Source organism: Somniosus microcephalus, chromosome 13 (assembly GCF_052327205.1).
Source record: "Somniosus microcephalus isolate GS21.2 chromosome 13, FLI_Smic_1.0, whole genome shotgun sequence".
In the NCBI taxonomy this organism is placed as follows: Eukaryota; Metazoa; Chordata; class Chondrichthyes; order Squaliformes; family Somniosidae; genus Somniosus; species Somniosus microcephalus.
Window position 1 is genome coordinate 60,723,722 of NC_140999.1, and position 22,748 is coordinate 60,746,469.

Below are 22,748 nucleotides of genomic sequence, written 5' to 3' on the forward strand. Positions count from 1 at the left end.
CGCACTGAAAGAGTCACCATACAGTAGCCACCGACTTCTGCTGACTGGGCTTTGGAAGCCATAGAGATGCGATGACGCGTCGGCAGGACCGGGAGAGAGTAACTGCGCACCGTGTTGGGGTGTATAAAACTCTCCGTGCTCCCGCTGTCAAAAAGGCAGGTAGTGGCGTGGCTGTTTACCATAATGTCCATCATGGACCTGGACAGTTGATGCGGCAGAGATTGATCCAGCGTCACGGAAGCCAGCGTATGTTCAAGCGCGTCGATGCGGTCGTCCGATGAGGCGGTGGTGGAGTCCGGGTCCCCCATAACCGAAGTCGGAGGCGTCCAAGATGGAGGACAAAATGGCGGCGCCCACGGTCCCGATCCCCACGCGGCTGGGGGAGCCCAAGATGGCGGGCAAGATGGCTGCGCCCACAGTTCGCACGCGGCGCTGCTGGCGTTAGCGGTCTTCCCTTTGCAGGCGCTAACGTAGTGACCTTTCTTCCCGCAGCCGGAGCAGGTAGCATTCTTCGCGGGGCAGCGTGCTCTAGGGTGTTTAGCTTGGCCACAAATAGCATTTTTGTGCCTTGGACATCGCTGCAGCATTCAGAGGTGGCGATCCCATGGCCCAAGATTGCGGCGTCCACGGCGCGGGACGATTAGGGGAGAAAGCGTCCATATTTCTGTGGGCCGCGTCGAGCGAGAGCGCGAGGGACACTGCCTTTGTCAGGTCTATTTCACCCTTCTCCAGCAGCCTCTGCCGGGAGTAGTCGGACCTTAGACCCGCAACGAAAGCGTCTCGTATCAGTCCCTCCGCATGTGCCGCGGCCGATACTTCCTTGCAGTCGCAGCCGCGTCCAAGTACCCGCAGTGCCCGTAGGAAGGCCTCCACCGATTCCCCGGGCTGCTGTCTGCGAGATCTTAAAAGGTGCCGGGCATAGACCGTGTTAACCGGGCGTGCATACTGCCCTTTCAGTAGGTCGATAGCCGCCGCGTAGGTCGTCGCATCTTGGATTAAAGTATAGACTTGGTGGCTCACCTTCGAGGCCAGGATTTTCAGTTTATTTTCATCAAGAGTCACGGTCGAGGCTTCCAGATACGCCTCAAAGCAACGCAGCCATTGTGCGAATTTAGTCGATGAACCCGCTTCTTGGGGGGTCTAGGTCCAGGCATGTTGGTCTGAGGGCTCGCAGCAGCGCCTGCTGCTCAGCATTTTGCGCCATCGGTTGATCAGCATCCGCAGCCAACATTTAACTTTGGTAATAAAATTGATGCACTATCAATTGCTACAAAAGACTGGAAGTTGATAAAGTAATAAACAGGCTTTTATTACCAAAGAACAGAGCATGCCTCTTGTGGTTGCCTGGTATCCAAAAGGGCCGAGGCCTGCCGAGCAGCGACCTTTATACCCAGCCATGAGGGTGGAGCCAGGGGCGGAGTCAGCTGAGGCATGCACAGACAAGTACAACAATATGCAAGAGTGAACAACAGTACTAACAGTGAACAACAGTGGTGAACAACAATACTAACAACAGTGGTTTACCACACCCCCCAGTCGCTCGCTCTCTCTCTCTCTCTCTCCCTTCCCCCCCGGTCGCGCTCTCTCTCTCTCCCTTCCCCCCCGGTCGCTCTCTCTCTCCCTTCCCCCCCGGTCGCGCTCTCTCTCCCTTCCCCCCCGGTCGCGCTCTCTCTCCCTTCCCCCCCGGTCGCGCTCTCTCTCCCTTCCCCCCCGGTCGCGCTCTCTCTCCCTTCCCCCCCCGGTCGCGCTCTCTCTCCCTTCCCCCCCCGGTCGCGCTCTCTCTCCCTTCCCCCCCCGGTCGCGCTCTCTCTCCCTTCCCCCCCCCGGTCGCGCTCTCTCTCCCTTCCCCCCCCCGGTCGCGCTCTCTCTCCCTTCCCCCCTGGTCGCGCTCTCTCCCCCCTTCCCCCTCTCTCTCCCTTCCCCCCCGGTCGCGCTCTCTCTCCCTTCCCCCCCCGGTCGCGCTCTCTCTCCCTTCCCCCCCCGGTCGCGCTCTCTCTCCCTTCCCTTCCCCCCCCGGTCGCGCTCTCTCTCCCTTCCCCCCCCCGGTCGCGCTCTCTCTCCCTTCCCCCCCCGGTCGCGCTCTCTCTCCCTTCCCCCCCGGTCGCGCTCTCTCTCCCTTCCCCCCCCCGGTCGCGCTCTCTCTCTCTCTCCCTTCCCCCCCGGTCGCGCTCTCTCTCTCTTCCCCCAGTCGCGCGCGCGCTCTCTTCCCCCAGTTGCGCTCTCTCTCTCTTCCCCCAGTCGCGCGCTCTCTCTCTCTCTCTTCCCCCAGTCTCTCTCTCTCCCCCCAGTCGCGCTCTCTCTCTTCCCCCAGTCGCGCTCTCTCTCTCCGCCCAGTCGCGCGTGCTCTCTTCCCCCAGTCGCGCGCGCTCTCTCTTCCCCCAGTCGCTCTCTATCTCTCCCCCCAGTCGCGCTCTCTCTCTTCCCCCAGTCGCGCTCTCTCTCTCTTCCCCCAGTCGCGCGCGCTCTCTTCCCCCAGTCGCGCGCGCTCTCTCTTCCCCCAGTCGCGCGCGCTCTCTCTTCCCCCAGTCGCTCTCTCTCTTCCCCCAGTCGCTCTCTCTCCCCCCAGTCGCTCTCTCTCTCCCCCCAGTCGCTCTCTCTCTCCCCCCAGTCGCTCTCTCTCTCCCCCCGTCGCTCTCTCTCTCCCTCTCTCCCCCCGTCGCTCTCTCTCTCTCTTCCCCCAGTCGCTCTCTCTCTCTCTCTCCCTTCCCCCAGTCGCTCTCTCCCCCCAGTCGCTCTCTCCCTCTCTTCCCCCAGTCGCGCTCTCTCTCTCTTCCCCCCCCAGTCTCTCTCTCTCTCTCTTCCCCCCCCAGTCTCTCTCTCTCTCTTCCCCCCCAGTCTCTCTCTCTCTCTCTTCCCCCCCAGTCTCTCTCTCTCTCTCTCCCCCCCCAGTCTCTCTCTCTCTCTCTTCCCCCCCCAGTCTCTCTCTCTCTCTCTTCCCCCCCTTCCCCCCCAGTCTCTCTCTCTCTCTCTTCCCCCCCCAGTCTCTCTCTCTCTCTCTTCCCCCCCCAGTCTCTCTCTCTCTCTCTTCCCCCCCCAGTCTCTCTCTCTCTCTCTTCCCCCCCCAGTCTCTCTCTCTCTCTCTTCCCCCCCCAGTCTCTCTCTCTCTTCCCCCCCCAGTCTCTCTCTCTCTTCCCCCCCCCAGTCTCTCTCTCTCTCTCTTCCCCCCCCGTCGCTCTCTTCCCCCCCCAGTCGCTCGCTCGCTCTTCCCCCCCCAGTCGCTCGCTCGCTCTTCCCCCCCCAGTCGCTCGCTCGCTCTTCCCCCCCGTCGCTCGCTCGCTCTTCCCACCCCAGTCGCTCGCTCTTCCCCCCCAGTCGCTCGCTCGCTCTTCCCCCCCAGTCGCTCGCTCGCTCTTCCCCCCCAGTCGCTCGCTCGCTCTTCCCCCCCAGTCGCTCGCTCGCTCTTCCCCCCCAGTCGCTCGCTCGCTCTTCCCCCCCCAGTCGCTCGCTCGCTCTTCCCCCCCAGTCGCTCGCTCGCTCTTCCCCCCCCAGTCGCTCGCTCGCTCTTCCCCCCCAGTCGCTCGCTCGCTCTTCCCCCCCCAGTCGCTCGCTCGCTCTTCCCCCCCCCAGTCGCTCGCTCGCTCTTCCCCCCCCCAGTCGCTCGCTCGCTCTTCCCCCCCCCAGTCGCTCGCTCGCTCTTCCCCCCCCGTCGCTCGCTCTTCCCCCCCAGTCGCTCGCTCGCTCTTCCCCCCCAGTCGCTCGCTCGCTCTTCCCCCCCAGTCGCTCGCTCGCTCTTCCCCCCCAGTCGCTCGCTCGCTCTTCCCCCCCAGTCGCTCGCTCGCTCTTCCCCCCCCCCCAGTCGCTCGCTCTTCCCCCCCCCCCCCCCCCAGTCGCTCGCTCTCTCTCTTCCAACAACATGCCCTCAAAAAAGCCTCGGCACCGCCGGGCACTCTAGCTAGTATATATAAAGCGGTTCGTCTGTCTGTGTTCCGTTTGTCTGTCCGGCTATACACTCTCAAGTTATAGAGCGTACCTACACGTGCGTTACATCCAAAGAAAGCTTACAATTCCAGAACGGTCATAAGCGTATTTACTTTTCGGTCGGACAAAAATTGTTCGCACATTATACAAAAAACCTTCAAAATTCCACTCATTATTCACTCATTAGCATTGACTGACGTCAAGGTCCACCAATCCTGTGCCGTCATGATTGACCAATCCTACAGTTCAGTCACCTGATGGTTGACCAATCAGTGTGTGTGGGGGCGGGACTAATCATTTTCATCTCAGGGATCTGTCAGCCATTATACATCAGCCAGGGCAGCTCAAAACTTTCATAATCCAGGTCAGTTTCTTTTTTTTTAAAAATAAGATTTACCAAAAATGTTTTATAAGTACTTTAACTTTCATCTTTGAAGGTATTAAAAGCTAGAAATGTTTAGCTTAAAAAAAGTGCAAAACGGGCCTAGGCTTCTCCAACTGCCGACAGCCCAAATCCAGTCCCAGGCTTCCGGCCCACACATCCCCCAGGCCCAAAAGAGCCCTGGAAACTGCTGACAACCCAAATCCAGTCCCAGGCTCCCGGCCCACACATCGACCAGGCCCGAGAGGGATAACAGACAGGGGCAAGGAGACCGCGCAGCCCAAAATTGCCCATGTACCACGGGGCTCCCCTGCTAGTCTCTTTATAATTTTATGCTTCCATCTACACTGCTTCTAAATCAGCTTCTATTCAGGATCTTAACCCATTAAAATGATTCAATGCCCTTCACATAATTACTCAAAATGCAGTGACAGAGCACTTCAACTTTCCACAGCAGCAATGTGATGAGTTAATCTGTTTGAGGAATAATATTGGTCACCCACCTAAACCACCAAAACTAGCAGATGGGGTCAGGGTACAACCCTCCAGACTGCACTGTACAACCCTCCCAATGATGCCAGGCTGCACTGTACAACCCTGCCGATGATGCCAGGCTGCACTGTACAACCCTCCTGACTGACACATGCGCATTGCTGAGAAGGGAGTGGAAATGGAGAAAAAAAAATCATGAGCTCATTCACTGGAGGAGGAAATCAGACATCCTTTATTTACAGCAGTTCACCTCGGAGGACATGGCAAACTGCAAGTTCCAAGAACTTATGAAAAAAAGTCAAGCAGAAATCAAAACTGTAAATCACTGAAGTGTAACATTTACACGCCTAGGCCAGCTTTGAAAACACAAATCAAACAAAGCAAAATCATGCAGCTAAAAAGAAAATCAGAGGGATACAGAACATAAAATCCTCCTCAAATTTCAAAACAAAAGTTGTGAAAAGATACAAAACATCTGTCGCTCGGCACAGCCACCTTATGTTGGCATATTAATATGCCATTCCACACAGTGGCAGATTGTAGGGAGAGTTCCAATTTAAGCCTAGGTGGGGAAGAGAGGAGCCTAGAAGAAAAAATCTGAAGTATTGGTTTGTGGTTTGAAAATGTTTTGGTCTTCCAGAAAACATCCGTCTTATGTAAAGGCTCCTAGATATGGGTCTGTAATGCAAATACTAAAGTAATGAGCTAATCATAACAAATACGTGCTACAGGAAATACTTATATCCTTATAAAGGCACTGGTCTGCCCTTCAGTCTACAAGACAACAATGACTCACTGACTAAGAATGATTCAAACCCTTCAATAATCTCTCACACAGTCAGTTTGCACAAGATGAGTAAGCCAGATGGTGTTCGTTGGACACTTCTTACGCTTGAAGGCTCAACACCAGAATTGGAATGACGTCAACTCCTTAAAAAAACTTCAAAGTTTCAGCTGAAATTTTGAAGCTGCAGCATTTTTAAAGAGCTTCAAATCTTTGTCATCTCCGGGGTAGTCAAGATATCGCTAATAGCTAATTTATGAGAATATAATCCGATTGCCATCTACACGCCAGATATCCATTCCCAATAGGAGTACAATGTTGGATCTGTGGCGCACTGTGCCAGAGTGACGAGATAATACTTCCATTCAGACAAGCTCCCAATCCCGGTTGTGCAGTTAGAAGAACACCAGCAGCACCAAGTGAATGGATCAACAGCAGCATTGCCAGAGCCCAAAGAAGCAGCTCACCACCTCCCTCTCAGCTCAATAATAGTGTGCTGCTAGACAACTGTAAAGGTGGGGGTGAAAGTTTTTGGGGGGTGGTGACCAGGGTGGGTTGGGGGTAGGATAAGTAGATTCCCACATTATTGAATAAAACTGAAATTTCAGAAGTGCACGTTCCTAAAGGTGCACTTTGGCCCAATGGGAACAAGTATTTATTCACCCACTAATGCAAGCTCAACATTAACAGAGTATTCACATTTTCACACTGCATACTAGAACATTTAAAACTCCTAGCAGACACAAGCGTGCAACGATCATCGCAACAGTGAAACCACACAGCACCACTGATCCAATGGAACACGTTTCACGTGAAGATCACCACTTGGTTGTCACGATGACTGAAGCTTGCTACTTAGAAACATAGAAGATAGGAGCAGGAGTAGGCCATTCGGCCCCTTGAGCCTGTTCCACCATTTAATGAGATCATGGCTGATCATCCAAATTCAGTACCCGGTCCCTGCTTTCTCCCCTTACCCCTTGATCCTTTTAGTTTTAAGAAATATATCCAACTCCTTCTTGAATATATTTAATGAATTGGCCTCAACTGCCTTCTGGGGTAGAGAATTCCACAGGTTCACCACTCTCTGGGTGAAGAAATTCCTCCTCATCTCAGTCCTAAATGGCTTACCCCTTATCCTTAGACTGTGACCCCTGGTTGTGGACACCCCCTCCATCGGGAACAACCTTCCTGCATCTAATCTGTCTAGTCCTGTTAGAATTTTATGTTTCAATGAGATCCCCTCTCATTCTTCTAAACTCTAGCAAATATAAGCCTAATCGACCCAATCTCTCTTCATACGTCATTCCTGCCATCCCAGGTATCAGTCTGGTGAATCTTCGCTGCACTCCCTCTATGGCAAGAACATCCTTCCTCAGATAAGGCGACCAAAACTGCACACAATATTCAAGGTGTGGTCTCACCAAGGCCCTGTACAACTGCAGCAAGACATCCTTGCTCCTGTACTCTAATCCTCTCGCTATGAAAGCCAACATACCATTTGCCTTCTTAGCCGCCTGCTGCACCTGCATGCTTACCTTCAGCGACTGGTGCACAAGGACACCCAGGTCTTGTTTTCCCTTTTCCCAATCTATTGCCGTTCAGATAATAATCTGCCTTCCTGTTTTTGCCACCAAAGTGGATAACCTCGCATTTATCCACATTATACTGCATCTGCCCAATCGCCCAACCTGTCCAAATCATACTGGAGTTTCTCTGCATCCTCCTCACAGCACACACGCCCACCCAGCTTTGAGTCGTCTGCAAATTTGGAGATATTACATCTAGTTCCCTCGTCTAGATCATTAATATATAGTGAATAACTGGGGTCCTAGCACCGAACCCTGCGATACCCCACTAGTCACTGCCTGCCACTCGGAAAAAGACCCATTTATTCCAACTCTTTGCTTCCTGTCTGCCAACCAGTTCTCTATCCAAGTCAGTACCTTACCCCCAATCCCATGTGCTTTAACTTTGCATGCCAATCTCTTATGCGGGACCTTATCAAAAGCCTTCTGAAAGTCCAAATACACCACATCCACTGGTTCTCCCTTATCTATTCTACCAGTTACTTCCTCAAAAAATTCCAGTAGATTAGTCAAGCATGATTTACCTTTTGTAAATCCATGTTGACTTTGTCCGATCCTGTCACTGTCTTCCAAGTGCTCTGCTATTACATCTTTTATAATGGACTCTAGCATTTTTCCCACTACCGATGTCAGGCTTACCGGTCTATAATTCCCCGTTTTCTCTCTACCACCTTTTTTTAAATAGTGGGGTTACATTAGCTACCCTCTAATCCATGGGAACTGCTCCAGAGTCTATAGAATTTTGGAAGATGACCAGCAATGCATCTACTAATTCTAGGGCCACTTCCTTAAGTACCCTAGGATGTGGATTATCAGGCCCTGGGGATTTATCGGCCTTCAATCCCGTCAATTTCCCTAACACCATTTCCCTACAAATACTGATTTCATTCAGTTCCTCCCTCTCATTGGACCCTATCTTCCCCGACATCTCTGGGAGATTATTTGTGTCCTCCCTTGGGAACCAAAGTATGTATTTAATTGGTCAGCCATTTCTTTGTTCCCCATTATAAATTCCCCTGATTCTGACTGCAAGGAACCTACGCTTGACTTCACCAATCTTTTTCTCTTCTAATATCTATAGAAGCTTTTAGTCAGTTACTTACTTTGCAATGCTTTCATTTTGGGCAGTAATCTCAGCCCAAGAGGGGCAATCTGCTCCTCAACCAACAGTGCACTCGACCAAACTTTATAACGGTACCTGACAGGAGTCGAGTCACCGATTTTCTTTCGCTCTCTGTGGATAGCTGTGCTTGTGACAACACCGCAATAGCATGGACAAGATAATGACCAGATAATGTTGGTAGAGGGATAAATATTGGCCCGGGGAGAACTCCCCTGCTCTTCTGCAAATAGTGCTTTGGGATCTTTTATATCCACCCAAGAGGACAGACGTGGCTTAGGTTTAATGTCTCATCTGAAAGACAGCACTCCCCCTCAGCACTGCACTGGAGTGTCAGCCTAGATTATGTGCTCAAGTCTCTGGAGTGGGACTTGAACCTACAACCTTCTGACTCAGAGGCAAGAATGCTATCACTGAGCCACGGCTATCACCTCTCGACAGAGCCAAGAAACCAGCACATAAAAAACTACATTCAGCTGCAGTGCCCTATACATTTGCAGTCGCACATTTAACGCAAGATCAAGTTAAAGTACGAAAAGAAACCCCAAAACAATCAAACTCAGGAGGAGAAAGCCTATCAAACCCGCGTCAATGACCATGCTGCTTAAATATGGAACCATTTTAATATTTGTATTTTTAGCTTCAGATGGGAAAAAGATATCATACCAGAATTAGAAAATCTTCCATTTATATAGCACCTTTCACAACCACCAGATGTCCCAAAGCACTTAACAGCCAATGAAGTACTTTTTGAAGTGTAGTCACTGTTGCAATGTAGGAAATACGGCAGCCAATTTGCACACAGCAAGCTCCCACAAACAGCAATGTGATAATGACCAGATAATCTGGGTTTTTTTGCGATGTTGATTGAGGGATAAATATTGGGGATAACTCTCTTGATCTTCTTCGAAATGGTGCCGTGGGATATTTTACGTCTATTTCAGAGCAGATGGGGCCTCAGTTTAACATCTCATCCAAAAGACTGCACTTCAGACAGTGCAGCACTCCCTCAGCACTGCACTAGAGTGTCAGCCTAGCTTTTTGTGCTCAAGTCTCTGGAGTGGGACTTGAATCCACAACCTTCTGACTCTGAGGCAAGAGTGCTATCAACTGAGCCACAGCCGAAATTAGCAGCAAAGGTTTACAAAGGGATTGTGCTCTTTAAGCCAATGCGGTTAACTATTCATCTCTTTCATGTAACACAAACCCAGCAAGTGCTGATTAATATTCCCAAGGTACATCTGAAATATTTTTGGGATCATGTATCCACGTGTATTAGACTGGTTGCCACGCAATTCTGAAGTGGGGAAGAAAAAAGGGAATACAGGCTGAAGTCGATCCTACTGGACGATTCAGATCTCATCAATTCCACACAATTTCTCTCAACTTTGTTTAGCACCTGGTTTGTCTGAAATTCAGTGCGTAAAAGGATGCGATAATTTCAGGGAGACAAGTCATAACCACAGATGTCAAGGTTGTAAAGATAGTGACAAAGTCAACACAATCAGCAGGCCATGTTATCTCACCTCCCCAGCTCTTCGCCCATCTCATAGTACTTCTCCACATTATCTTGCTTGAAAACCGCCATTGAGCAGGTCAGATCCAATGTCATTATCCACTTGAGAAATATCAACTGGAGATGCTGCTGCCCAGGAAAATCCCTCCCATTTCAACAGCAGGTCTAGAACACAAACATACACAAAACACCATCACTTAAATTTAACAGTTGAAAGAAACATTAAAAACAGCCCAACTGATAACTTACTGGGAATTAAAAACATCGCTTTCCACTTACATAATGCACCTAACTTTTAGGGATTCATCGTTTTTAAGAGGTCAAGGATCGAAGGACGGCTTGCCTCTGTTGCAATTCAAATCTGTGAGCAGCTGCGAACAGGGCACGACAAACCTTTCACTGCACAGCTCGTGTTTGTGAACAGCGTGTGACTGGAACAAGCACAGTGCATGTACTGCTACTTGTCCTCCAATCACTTCTACACCACTATACTTCTGTCAAGAGCAAGTGGCTCCACTTAAACAGGCTGCTTAAACACATACCCAATGATCTAAAGTGAACTTACGCAGCCTTTATAAAACTGCTGAAAGATGCACAGAGGGTGCTTGAGATAAAGGCTGCTTTAATTTCATAAATGCACTGTATTCTTCAAAATTTTGCAAGTCACTTCAATCATTTAACTATAAAAATATAAGCAGAAGGTGAATTTATATTGGGTTTTTGATGGAAAATTATTTGGTTTTAGAAGTAATAGTTAACAAAGCCTACGGGAGCCTGGGATTTATAAATAGAGACAAAGAGTACAAAAGCCAGGAAGTTATGCTGAACCTTTATAAAACACTAGTTCAGCTCCAGCTGGAGTAGTGTGTCCAATTATGGGCACCACACTTTGGGAAGGACGTGAAGGCTTTAGAGAGGGTATAGAAGAGATGTACTAGATTGGTTTCAGGGATGAGGGAATGGAGTTAGATGGCGAGACTGGAGAAGCTGGGGTTGTTCTCCTTGGAGCAGGGAAGGCCAAGGGCAGATTTGATAGAGATGTTTAAAATCATGAAGGGTTTAGATAGAGTAAATAAAGAGAAACTGTTTCTGAAGGCTGAAGGGTTGATAACCAGAGGGCACAGATTTAAGGTGATTGGCAAAAGGAACCAGAGGAAAAACATTTTTACACAACGAGTCCTCGATGTGCCAAATGGCCTCCTTCTGTGCTGTACTATATTCTATAATTGGCAATGCACAGAATAGGTAAAAGGGTCTTGCACAGTATAGGGGTGTGCTTGGCATGAATGCATGCAACAAAAAGACAATGTACTCACATTCCCTGCAACCGGAATTAAAGTCACAGCCATTTGTTCCCCTTTGACAATAATACACTATCGATATAGTTCTGATTTGTAGGAACTTGAATAGCTCTATTCTTCAGGCTTGGTGTGAGGTCAATGAGCATGTTACAAACACTACACAAGGAAGTGCACAATACAACCAAGAGGCAGCAGGACCAGACACTGACGCTAATGTAAAGGGAACAATTTGCCGTTTCTCGCGCGCGCACACAGGTCTTTGCTGGAAGCCAAGTTCCGCACCCATGAGGACGGCCTTAACCGAGATCTTGGGTTCATGTCACGCTACATGTAACCCCACCTGATGCAGGGTCATCCAGACTCGAGTCGACATTGGCTTGTTCTCTACACAGATGCGGCTGGACCTGCTGTGATTTCCAGCCAAAAAAAATGTTTTTTTGTCTGTTTTTTTGTTTTTCATACAGACCCCAGCATCTGCAATATTTGACCCCTTGTGACCCCACCTCATTGTTCTTTGATGTAATGTTTCCCTGACTGACCTGTTTGGACACCATTCACACCTTTGACTGCTGTGATTATCTCCCTGCCAAGGTGTGATAAATGGCAGTTGGAAAGGTTACCTGTAAACATCTGACATGATTCTCTGACTATATAAGCTGTGTCTTTATGCATTTCTCCACTTCACCTGAAGAAGGAGCAGCGCTCCGAAAGCTTGTGATTTCAAATAAAGCTGTTGGACTATAACCTGGTGTTGTGTGACTTCTTACATTTGTCCACCCCAGTCCAACTCCGGCATCTCCACACCTTTGCTGGAAGTGGTATGTTAAAAGGCTACTGTGTCAGATTGCAAGCACTGAGGGACTTGTAGAATAGGAACAGGAGGAGGCCATTTGGCCCCTTGAGCCTGTTCCACCATTCAATTAGATCATGGCTGATCTGTATCTTAACTCCATTTAACCACCTTGGTTCCATACTGTTACCAAACATAAGTCTATCAATCTCAGATTTAAAATTAATTGAGTTAGCATCTACTGCTTTTTGCAGGAAAGTGTTCCTAACTTCTACCATCCTTTGCATGAAGAAGCGTTTCCTAACTTCTCTGCTGAATGGCTGGCTCTGAGTTTAAGGTTATGTCCCCTTATCCTCGACTCCCCACCATGAGAAAAGGTTTCTATCTAACCTATCAATTTCTTTCAAAATCCTAAAAACCTTAATCAAATCACCCCTTAACCCTCTGTATTCCAGGGAATACAAGCCTAGTTTATGTAATCTCTCCTCATAATCTAACCCTTGAAGCCCTGGTAACATTCTGGTGAATCTGCGCTGCACTGCTTCCAAGGCCAATATATCCTTTCTAAGGTGCGGTGTCCAGAATGAAGTCCATCAGACGGAACAGTCCTGCTACTCGCTTGCAGCCAGAAATGCTAGTCCCCTGTGCTCGGTGATCTACACTGACTCCCGGTTCAGCAACTCAAATTTAAAATTCTCATTTTTGTGCTCAAATCTCTCCATGGCTTTGCTCCTCCCCATATCTCTAACCTCCTCCAGCCCTAGAACCCTCCAGAGAGCTCTGCGGTCCTCAGCTTTGGAATTCCCTCCCTAAACCTCTCCATCTCTCTCCTCCTTTAAGACACTCCTCTCTACCTCTTTGACCAAGCTTTTGGCCACCTACTCTAATATCACCTTCTGTGGCTCAATATCAAATTTTGACTGTTTATGGTCCTGTGAAGCACCTTGGGACATTCTAGGGCTGTTAAAGGTGCTATATAAATGCAAGCTGTTGTTCAGTTGTTATTTTAACCCCTGGAGATGGTCTCCCTTGATGAGCTTTGAAAATTAGTCCCAGATTCTGAACACATTAGAAAAAAGTTATATAAAGATTACAAGTGGGAGCAGCTCCTTAGGTTGTGGCTGTGCAGCATTATATCTGGTACAGAGTAGAACCACGAGAGGAATCCAGCAGAGCAGGTTATCAAATATTAATACCCTGTCCTTTGTACTCGGTTTTGGAAGCAACAAGGACCTCAATGCATAGAGACTAAAACAATTTAAAACTTTAGAAAACTTCTGGATTTAATTACAGCAAAGTAGGAAACTAAGACTGGGGACACAATTGAAATGAGTGAGAAATAAATAAAACAACAGATATTGGGAAGAAGCTCTTTACTCAAAGGATAATAAATGTTTGGAATACTTTGCCAGGTGGAGTAATGGAAGCAAAAACCTTAGGGATATTCCAAATGCAGCTGGAAGCTATAATGGGAGGGATGGGATCGTAGAGGGATGAGCTTCTGCAGGCTGAATTGGCGTTTTCTCGTGATCTAGAGCAAAGCCTATACATCACAGCTGGCATCTCTGTGCTGCACAATGGATGCAGTGGGCATTCACTGTCCACACTGCAGTCTGAGTGCTTACAGCAGCCTATAGGACAGCTCACAACGCAAGGTAATCAGGTACATTGTTCCTCTATGGCTCATAAGTAGGAAGGAGCTGAAGTTTACTTTAAACTGATAAACATAGCAAATTTAATTTGCGACGGCAAGACATTTCAGTCATTACCTGTATCAATTTCACGGGCGCCCAACATCCCCACACTCTGACATGGTTATGGGCAATTACAAGCTTCACTGATGCCTCTTTTACAGGACAGGGCTGTGTCCGATGGTAAAATCAGTGTTATTTAAATTACCTGAACCTTTAACTACAGTCTTGGAACAGAGTTTAAGCTCTCAGTGCCAGTTGCACAAGATGCATGGAAATAACAATTAAATGATCAGAGTTTTCATTAAGCACACCAAGTGACTTACAATGTTAACAGGGCCAAACGCTGCTATTACCCACCTCTAATTCAGGGAGAACTTTTACTCAGTTTCGCATCCCAGCAACCTAACCTGCAATGAAACATGCACTGAATAGCAGCACAAGACGTGTCTGTGCCATCTATGGGTGATATATTCATTGCACACTTCCCATATTTTTAAAAATTTGTTTACGGGATGTGTGCGTCGCTGGCAAGGCCAGCATTTATTGCCCATCCCTAATTGCCCTTGAGAAGATGGTGGTGTGCCGCCTTCTTGAACCGCTGCAGTCCGTGTGGTGAAGGTACTCCCACAGTGCTGTTAGGGAGGGAGTTCCAGGATTTTGACCCAGCAACGATGAAGGATCAGCGATATACTTCTAAGTCAGGATGGTGTGTGACTTGGAGGTGCTGGTGTTCCCATGCGCCTGCTGCCCTTGTCCTTGTCCTTCTAGGTGGAAGAGGTCGCGGGTTTGGGAGGTGCTGCAGTGCATCTTGCAGATGGTACACACTGCAGCCACGCCGGTGGTGGAGGGAGTGAATGTTTAAGGTGGTAGATGGGGTGCCAATCAAGCGGGCTGCTTTGTCCTGGATAGTGTTGAGCTTCTTGAGTGTTGTTGGAGTTGCACTCATCCAGGCAAGTGGAGAGTATTCCAGTACACTCCATCACATCTCACAGTACTGACCTATCACATTCCAACGACAACACTGGAATTATTTTCCCTTCGATAACTCATTTAGAGAGGATGTTCAAAGTAAACACATTCCAATGCAGAATCACAATACCACATCCCAGTCACAAGCCATAACCATAAAGAACACAATGCACCCTTAAAAACCCATCATCCTTTTACAGTTTAACCTAAAGATTTACCTAATTAACTGCACTTAATGACAGCTTCAGGTTCTGTCAGCCTCAAAAATGTGGAGATCAAGTCTGACTATGTTAAATAAAACTCAGATACACAACTCCATCAGTTTTGCAAATGCTTTTGCTACATATTGGTATACAGTTCAGATAATTCACCGTTTAATAAAAAACTGAAGCACCCAGTGCTGGTCCAGGATGGGAATGGCAATTGCAGATGTGCGTGTACAAATAAAAAAAGCATAGACGTTCACCCAATTGCCAGCTGATGTTGTGCTAAGTCAGCCAGACCAGAACGTTTCATTCCTCAATCTGTGCTGGGTTAGGTGATCTTAGCCAGAGCAGCACTGACAGGGACAGCACCCCTCAGCCAGGGGAGGTGGAGAAATTAGCCAGAAAAAAAAACCCAGAAAATGTGCACAGATCCCCAATCTGGAAGCTCAAGCCAGAGCCAGTACTAACTGAGTGTCTCGGGAGGTTCAACGGCACCTCAAATTCTCATCTTCTAACAGCCCCAAGTTACAGTCTAATTATAAATTTCTCTCAATAGGGAGATGAGGGGCGTGGGAAGGAAGAGTATTATGCATCAACTGTGGATGAATTTTACTGACAGGTACTGCAGGGTTCCTGGGGTGGACACCATATACTCTCGGTGGAGCTCCTTGCTAGCTCACTGTTTTTACACATCCAGGCTGAAGCTCATCAATTCAATATTGAATTCTATTCAATTTTATGACACCTCCAAAATAAACTGTAAAAGAAAAGGCTTGCCTCATCACATCTTTAAATGACCAGTTGAGTGTTGGCCAAGACATGGGGGAACTCCCCTGCCCTTCTTCAAACTGTGGCATGGGATCTTTAACAGCTACCTGAAGCAGAACAGGTAGAATAGGCCATGGTTTAATGAGCTCAGGGTCACAGTCTGGCCAGCAAACAGTCTAAAGATTAAAAGTACTTCCTCTGGCCCATGAAATATCTTGTAACTCTGTCTAAATTTTTCCTCAACATGCATAAACTCAGCTTGCAACAGAGTAGCACAGCAAGGTTGCAGCTTTAGTAACACTGTCTTTTCATTTTCAATACACCATTCCTGGAAGAATTAAAAGGGGAGCATTATCTACTTGACTGCTCAACATTACCTCAGTGTTATAAGGGAAGGTAACCGTACGCTTATTGGTGTTGTGTTAGCATTTTGAGCTATGAGTTACAACCATTTTTATTTTAGTCTCCTTTGCTGAAAATGGTGACTTGCAGTGGGGCTACCTCACCACCACCTCTCTCGACCCCTCCACTGCCTCTGAACTGTCACGCTGCTTGTCTGACATCCAGTGCTGGATGATTGAAATTTCCTCCAACTAAATACTGGGAAGATCAAAGCCATTGTCTTAGTTCGCTGCCACAAACTTCATTCCCTAGCCACGACTCCCTCCCTCTCCCTGGCCACTATGAGGCTGAACCAGACCGCTTGCAACCGTAGCGTCCTATTAGACCCCAAGATGAGCTTCCAACCCCATATCCACTCCATCAAGACCACCTACTTCCATCTGGTTAACACCCCTCTCTGCCCCTGCATCAGCTCACCTGCTGCCAAAACCCTCATGCCTTTGTTACCTCTAAACTTGACTATTCCAATGCTCTCCTGGTCGGCCTCTCACAATCCATAAACTTGAGCTCATCCAAAACTCTGCTGCCCGCATCCTAACTCGCAGCAAGTCCCGTTCACCCATCATCTTCTTCTTAGGCAGTCCCTCGGAACCGAGGATGACTTGCTTCCACATTAAAAATGAGCTCTCAGGTGACTGATGAGTCCAATGCGGGACCTAGTCTCTGTCACAGGTGGGGCAGACAGTGGTTGAAGGGGCGGGTGGGTGGGGTGCTTGGGTTGACGTGCGCTCCTGCCGCTGTTTGCGCTTGGCTTCCGCTTGCTCCCGGCGAAAAGACTTGGTGTTCGGCACCTTCCCAGATGCTTCTCCTCCACTTTGTGCGGTCTTGGGCCAGGGATTCCCAGGTGTCAGTGGGGATGTTGCACTTTTTCAAGGAGGCTTTGAGGGTGTCCTTGAAGCGTTTCCTCTGCCCACCTGAGGCTCTCTTGCCGTGTCAGAGCTCAGAGTAGAGCGCTTGCTTTGGGAATCTCGTATCAGGCATGCGGACGACGAGACCCATCCATCGGAGCTGATCGAACGTGGTCAGAGCTTCGATGCTGGGGATGTTGGCCTGAGCGAGAACACCGACGTTGGTGCGCCTATCCTGCCAATGGATTGCAGGATCTTGCGGAAGCAGCGTTGGTGGTACCTCTCCAGTGCTATGAGGTGCCTGCTGTACATGGTCCATGTCTCTGAGGCATACAGCAGGGTGGGTATCACTGCTGCTCTGTAGACCATGAGCTTGGTGCTGGGTTTGAGGTCCTGGTCTTCAAACACTCTCTTCCTCAGGCGACCGAAGGCTGCACTGGCACACTGAAGGCGGTGTTGGACTTAGTCATCAACGTCTGCCCTTGTTGACAGTAGGCTCCCGAGGTATGGAAAGTGGTCCACGTTGTCCAAGGCCTCGTTATGGATTTTGATAATCGGGGAGCAGGATTGGGTGGCGGGGGCAGGTTGGTAGAGGACTTTTGTCTTACGGATGTTTAGTGTAAGGCCCATGTTCTCATATGCTTTGGTGAAGGCGTTGACAATGGTTTGGAGTTCGACCTCCGAGTGTGCGCAGACGCAAGCATCGTCTGCATACTGTAATTCAATAACAGAGGATGGGACAACCTTGGATCAGGACTGGAAGCGACAGTTGAACAGTTTCCCGTTTGTTCTATAGAGAAGCTCTACTCCAGCGGGGAGCTTATTGAGGGTGAGATGGAGCATTGCAGCCAAGGAGATCGAGAAGAGCACTGGTGCGATGACACAGCCTTGCTTGACCCCGGTCCGTACGTGAATTGGGTCTGTGGTGGATCCGTTGGTCAGGATCACGTTCACCCCTGTGCTTGCTGACCTACAGTGGCTCCAGGTTGACCAACGCCTCAATTTTAAAATCTCATCCCTCCATGGCCTCACCCCTCCCTATCTCTGTAACTTACTCCAGCTCTACAACCCTCAGAGATCTCTGGCCACCTCCAGGTTAGGCCTCTTGCGCATCCCCAATTTTCATCACGCCACAATGTCTATAGCTACAACAGCTTGTTACACTGTATAATACAGCACACAAACAGTCCATGGTATCCATTAACAAAAGCCTTCACACCATACATAATATTAGCACACCCTGGATTTAAAATGAATCTCTAAATAAAACCTAACCAGCTTCAACAAAATCACTGATTTTTTTTTTTTTTAATATAGTTACATTTTTGCCATTATTTTAAAATAAATTAATCTGGGCCAAGCCTAGATTATTTTGAAGCATTTAAGACATAACTATGAACTTTGAGGACAATGAAACATCCATTATAGATATACACTGTTCCATGAATAAAGCCCAGCCCATGTGTGCATCACATCACAGGCTCTAGAAGCATTTTAGGTCCCCACATACCACACATTCCAATGGCAATTTAAAATTTACTCTACAAAAGCACAGCCCCTTTCTCTCCCCTTTCCCCTCGAGTAACTCAAGTCAGAATTCTCCCCATTCCAATTCTGTAGTCCGGAGGTTGGTATTTTTCCAATATAAATTAATAACTAAATTTGAAATTATATTTAACAAACAGCACAATGTCCACACTTCCTCTGAGACACTTGCAGTTTATGACATTCACAGAGGGTTGAGTACTGAAAACTGCCCAGGAGGGGAGGGTTGAGGAGCTGGGAGCCCTGGGCTCCTGCTCAGCCCCATCCTCACTGCCTCCACACTCACTGCTCACCCAAAGGAGGAGAAAACCACTGCTTTACCAGGAGAGGAATGGGTCACTCAGCGCTTCCCTGGTGCCTGTCCGTCCATGTGCGGTGTGGTGTCGGGGAGGGAAGATGATCAATGGCCTTACCCCAGACTCAGCACCAGATTACTCAGCTCTCACTCGCCATTCTCACACTCCCAGACCGGCCACAGCAACCGGCAGGAACTGACGTCACACGCTCGACGCTCGACGCCCGCCTAATTGGCTGTGCCGCGCGTCAATCAAGTAGCCGGCGTTCCGGCTGCATGACGTAAGGCAATTAACTCAGGCCCCGCCTCCTCACCCGACAGATACCCGTTTGATTGGCTGCGCTGTGCGTCAATCATGTAGTCGGCCTTCCGGCAGCATGACGTACAGCAGTTAACTCAGACCCCGCCTCTCACGCATTTCTGATAGGACGGCTTTCAAGCCAATCATCGAGCGAAATGACGTAAGGCGTTAACTGAGCATCTCTCTTCTAATTGGCCGCAAGGGGGGAAATTATGCTCTGTGATTGGTCGATTATGATGTCACCCTGTAGTTCAAGGGCGTGAATTATGTCAAGAAAGAAGCTTGGGGCCTGAGACCTCAATATAAGTTCTGCTTTAAAGCGGTCTCTGGGCGTTTGCTTCGGGGTAGGCAGTGTAGTAAATTCATAAACCAGGGGATCTGTTCTAAAAAGCTGCAGACACCCAGGCTGGTCAACCTCTGTGGGGAGAAGAGAGAGGCTGAAGTGTGAACTGGAAACATGGACAAGCTTTCAGATAGGATCAGAACACAGTGGAGGGAAGGGGAAAAGTATCGCCAACATTCTGTTTTTGTTCCAGATTCCCAGCATTTTCAGATCTTTTTTGCTTTTTATTTAGATCTGGTGTCGTGCTACTGAAGCAACATATCACATTGGAGGTAAAAGTATTATGTACCTCACTGATACCAAAAACAGTGCTATCTTTTAAGACCATTTACCCACTGTTTTACAATTGTGAGGTAGCACACTCGCCTCTGAGCCAGTAGGTTGTGGGTTCGAGCTCCACTCCAGAAACTTGAGCACAAAAATCTAGGCTGAACTCCAGTGCAGTACTGAGGGAGCGCTGCACTGTCGGAGGTGCCGTCTTTCGGATGAGACATTAAGCTCAGGCCCCGCCTGTCCCCTCAGGTGGACATAAAAGATCCCAGGGCACTATTTTGAAGAGCAGGGGAGTTATCCCTCAATCCACATCACTGAAACAAATCATCTGGTCATTGTCACATTGCTGCTTGTGGGAGCTTGCTGTGCACAAATTGGCTGCCACGTTGCCTACTTTACAACAGTGAATACACTTTTAAAAAAGTACTTCATTGGCTGTAAAGCACTTTGGGACGTCCGATGGCCGTGAAAGGCGCTATAGAAATGCAAGGCTTTTCTTTCTTTAAAACTTGCTCAATGTCAATAGCTACTTATTCCTTCCTCCCTAAAACTTCATGCGCCCAGTCTTTTACATTCTAAAATTCTGCCTGCTACAATGGATTTGTAGTATTTACTTAAGATGTATGTACTTTATTTGTTAATTTATTCTTCTCCCTCCCTAAAAATTTCCTTTTTTTACAATTTACATAATTATAAAAGGTATCTTTTGTTCCGCTTACTTACCTTGGACGATCCTAGGAAGCCTTTTGCCACTGTTGAGTATCCAATGACCAACACCTTGCTGCTCATTTGCTATGATTCTGGACAGGTGGCCATTTGCCATGGCTGACTGACTACAATATCCAAGCACCTCATAAATACCTCTTCCTCCTCCTTGCCCTGACCCAAACACTTGTCCCCTTCAGCGACAAAATAAATTCCAAATGCAGCTAGCTCACAATTTTCACTTAATAGCTTAAATTATATGATAACAGTTTGCATTTATACAGTGCCTTTAATCATAGAATCATAAAAGTTTGCAGCACAGAAGGAGGCCATTCGACCCATCGTGTCTGTGCCGGCCGAAAAAGAGCTATCCAGACGAATCACACTTTCCAACTCTTGGTCCGTAGCCTTGTAGGTTACGGCACTTAAAGTGCATATCCAAGTACTTTTAAATGCGATGAGGGTTTCTGCCTCTACCACCCTTTCAGGCAATGAGTTCCAGACCCCCACAACCCCCTGGGTAAAAAAACTTCTCCTCAACTCCCCTCTAATCCTTCTACCAATTACTTTAAATCTTTGCCCCATGGTTATTGATCTCACTGCTAAGGGAAATAGGTCCTTCCTATCCACTTTATCTAGGCCCTCATAATTTTATATACTCAATTAAACCTCCCCTCAGCCTCCTATGTTCCAAAGAAAACTACCCCAGTCTATCCAATTTTTCCTCATAGCTAGAATTCACCAGTCCTAGCAACATCCTCGTAAATCTTCTCTGTACCCTCTCCAGTGCAATCACATCTTTCCCGTAATGTGGTGACCAGAACTGTACGCAGTACACTAGCTGTGGCCTAACTAGTGTTTTATACAGTTCAAACATACCCTCCCTGCTCTTATATTCTGTGTCTCAGCTAATAAAAGAAAGTATCCCGTATGCCTTCTTATCACAGATCACAGAAACCCCACAGTGCAGATAGAGGCCATTTCGGCCCATCGAGCCTGCACCGACACATATCCCACCCGATCCCCGTAACCCCTACACCAACACATATCCCACCCTATCCCCGTAACCCCTACACCAACACATATCCCACCCTATCCCCGTGTATTTAATCCCCCTAACACTAAGGGTCAATTTATCATAGCCAATCAACCTAACCCGCACATCTTTGGACTGTGGGAGGAAACCGGAGCACCCGGAGGAAACCCACGCAAACACGGGGAGAATGTGCAAACTCCACACAGACAGTCACCCGAGGCCGGATTCGAACCCGGGTCCCTGGCGCTGTGAGGCAACAGTGCTAACCACTATGCCACCGTGCTCCCCATATCTACCTTATCTACCTATTCTGCTACCTTCAGGGATCTGTGGATATGCATTCCAAGGTCTCTCTGTTCCTCTGCACTTCTCAGTGTCCTACCATTTATTGTGTATTCCCTTGTCTTGTTAGCCCTCCCCAAATGCACTTCTCACACTTCTCCAGATTGAATCCCATTTGTCACCTGACCAGTCCATTGATCCCTTCCTCAGGTCTACAACCTTCGTCCTCACTATCAACCACATGGCCAATTTTTGTATCATCTGCAAACTTCTTAATCATGGCCCCTACATTGAAGTCTAAATCATTGATATATACCATAAAAAGCAAGGAACCTAGAAAAATGTAGAAAAAAAGCTTCCAAGGTACTTCACAGAGGCAAAAGGAGTAAAAATGAATGCTGAGCCAAAGAAGGAGGGGTGACCAAAAGCTTGGTTAAAAAGGTGGATTTTAAGGAGGGTCTTGAAGGAGGTGAGAGACGGGGGGAAGGGTTTACGGAGGAATTGTAGAGCATGCGATCTGGGCATCTGAAAGGCAGGGGCAATAGCGGGCAAAGGGAGGGGGAATGCACAAGTGGTCAGTCAGAGGAAAAGAGAGTTGGGGGGAGGGTTGTAAAAAGAAAGACTTGTCTTTAAATAGTGGGGGTGAGGGTCCAGGTGAGCGGGAATTAAAAAAGTCAATGAGAAATGAGAAAACAATAGAGCAGGATAGAGATGGGGGAAATAATAACCAGAGTGTGACAGGAAGGGACAGAATGTTTAAAAATAAGAGTGCAACAGAAAATGGGGCCAAAACAAGGAGAAATGGTAAAAAGACAAAGTTAAAAGCTCTATATCTGAATGCATGCAGAGTCCAGTGTCGGGAGCGGTGAGAGCGGAGGTTCAGTGAGTATTTAAACTCACTTTCGCGGGCTTTCTTTCACAGGCCATTGTCGGGAGCGGTGAGAGCAGAGACTCAGTGAGTATTTAAACTCACTTTCGCGGGCTTTCTTTCACAGGCCATTGTCGGGAGCGGTGAGAGCAGAGACTCAGTGAGTATTTAAACTCACTTTCGCGGGCTTTCTTTCATAGGCTGGTGTCGGGAGCGGTGAGAGCGGAGGTTCAGTGAGTATTTAAACTCACTTTCGCGGGCTTTCTTTCACAGGCTGGTGTCGGGAGCGGTGAGAGCGGAGACTCAGTGAGTATTTAAACT

The 22,748-nt window shown here is 48.2% G+C and overlaps 1 protein-coding gene across 2 annotated transcripts in view; it reads right to left on the minus strand.

Moving 5' to 3' along the window:
* Positions 1-18,855, minus strand: part of dapk3 (death-associated protein kinase 3) — a 49,060-nt gene extending 30,205 nt beyond the window's left edge. The window contains exons 1-2 of one of the 2 annotated variants that reach the window (XM_086004953.1): positions 18,738-18,855; positions 9,812-9,966 (exon numbers count right to left, since the gene is read on the minus strand). In XM_086004953.1, the coding sequence (XP_085861079.1) occupies positions 9,812-9,897 (86 nt within the window). In that variant the 5' untranslated portion in view covers positions 9,898-9,966; positions 18,738-18,855. The other variant, XM_086004954.1, reaches the window with a different exon arrangement.
* Between the last annotated feature and the right edge of the window lie 3,893 nt (positions 18,856-22,748).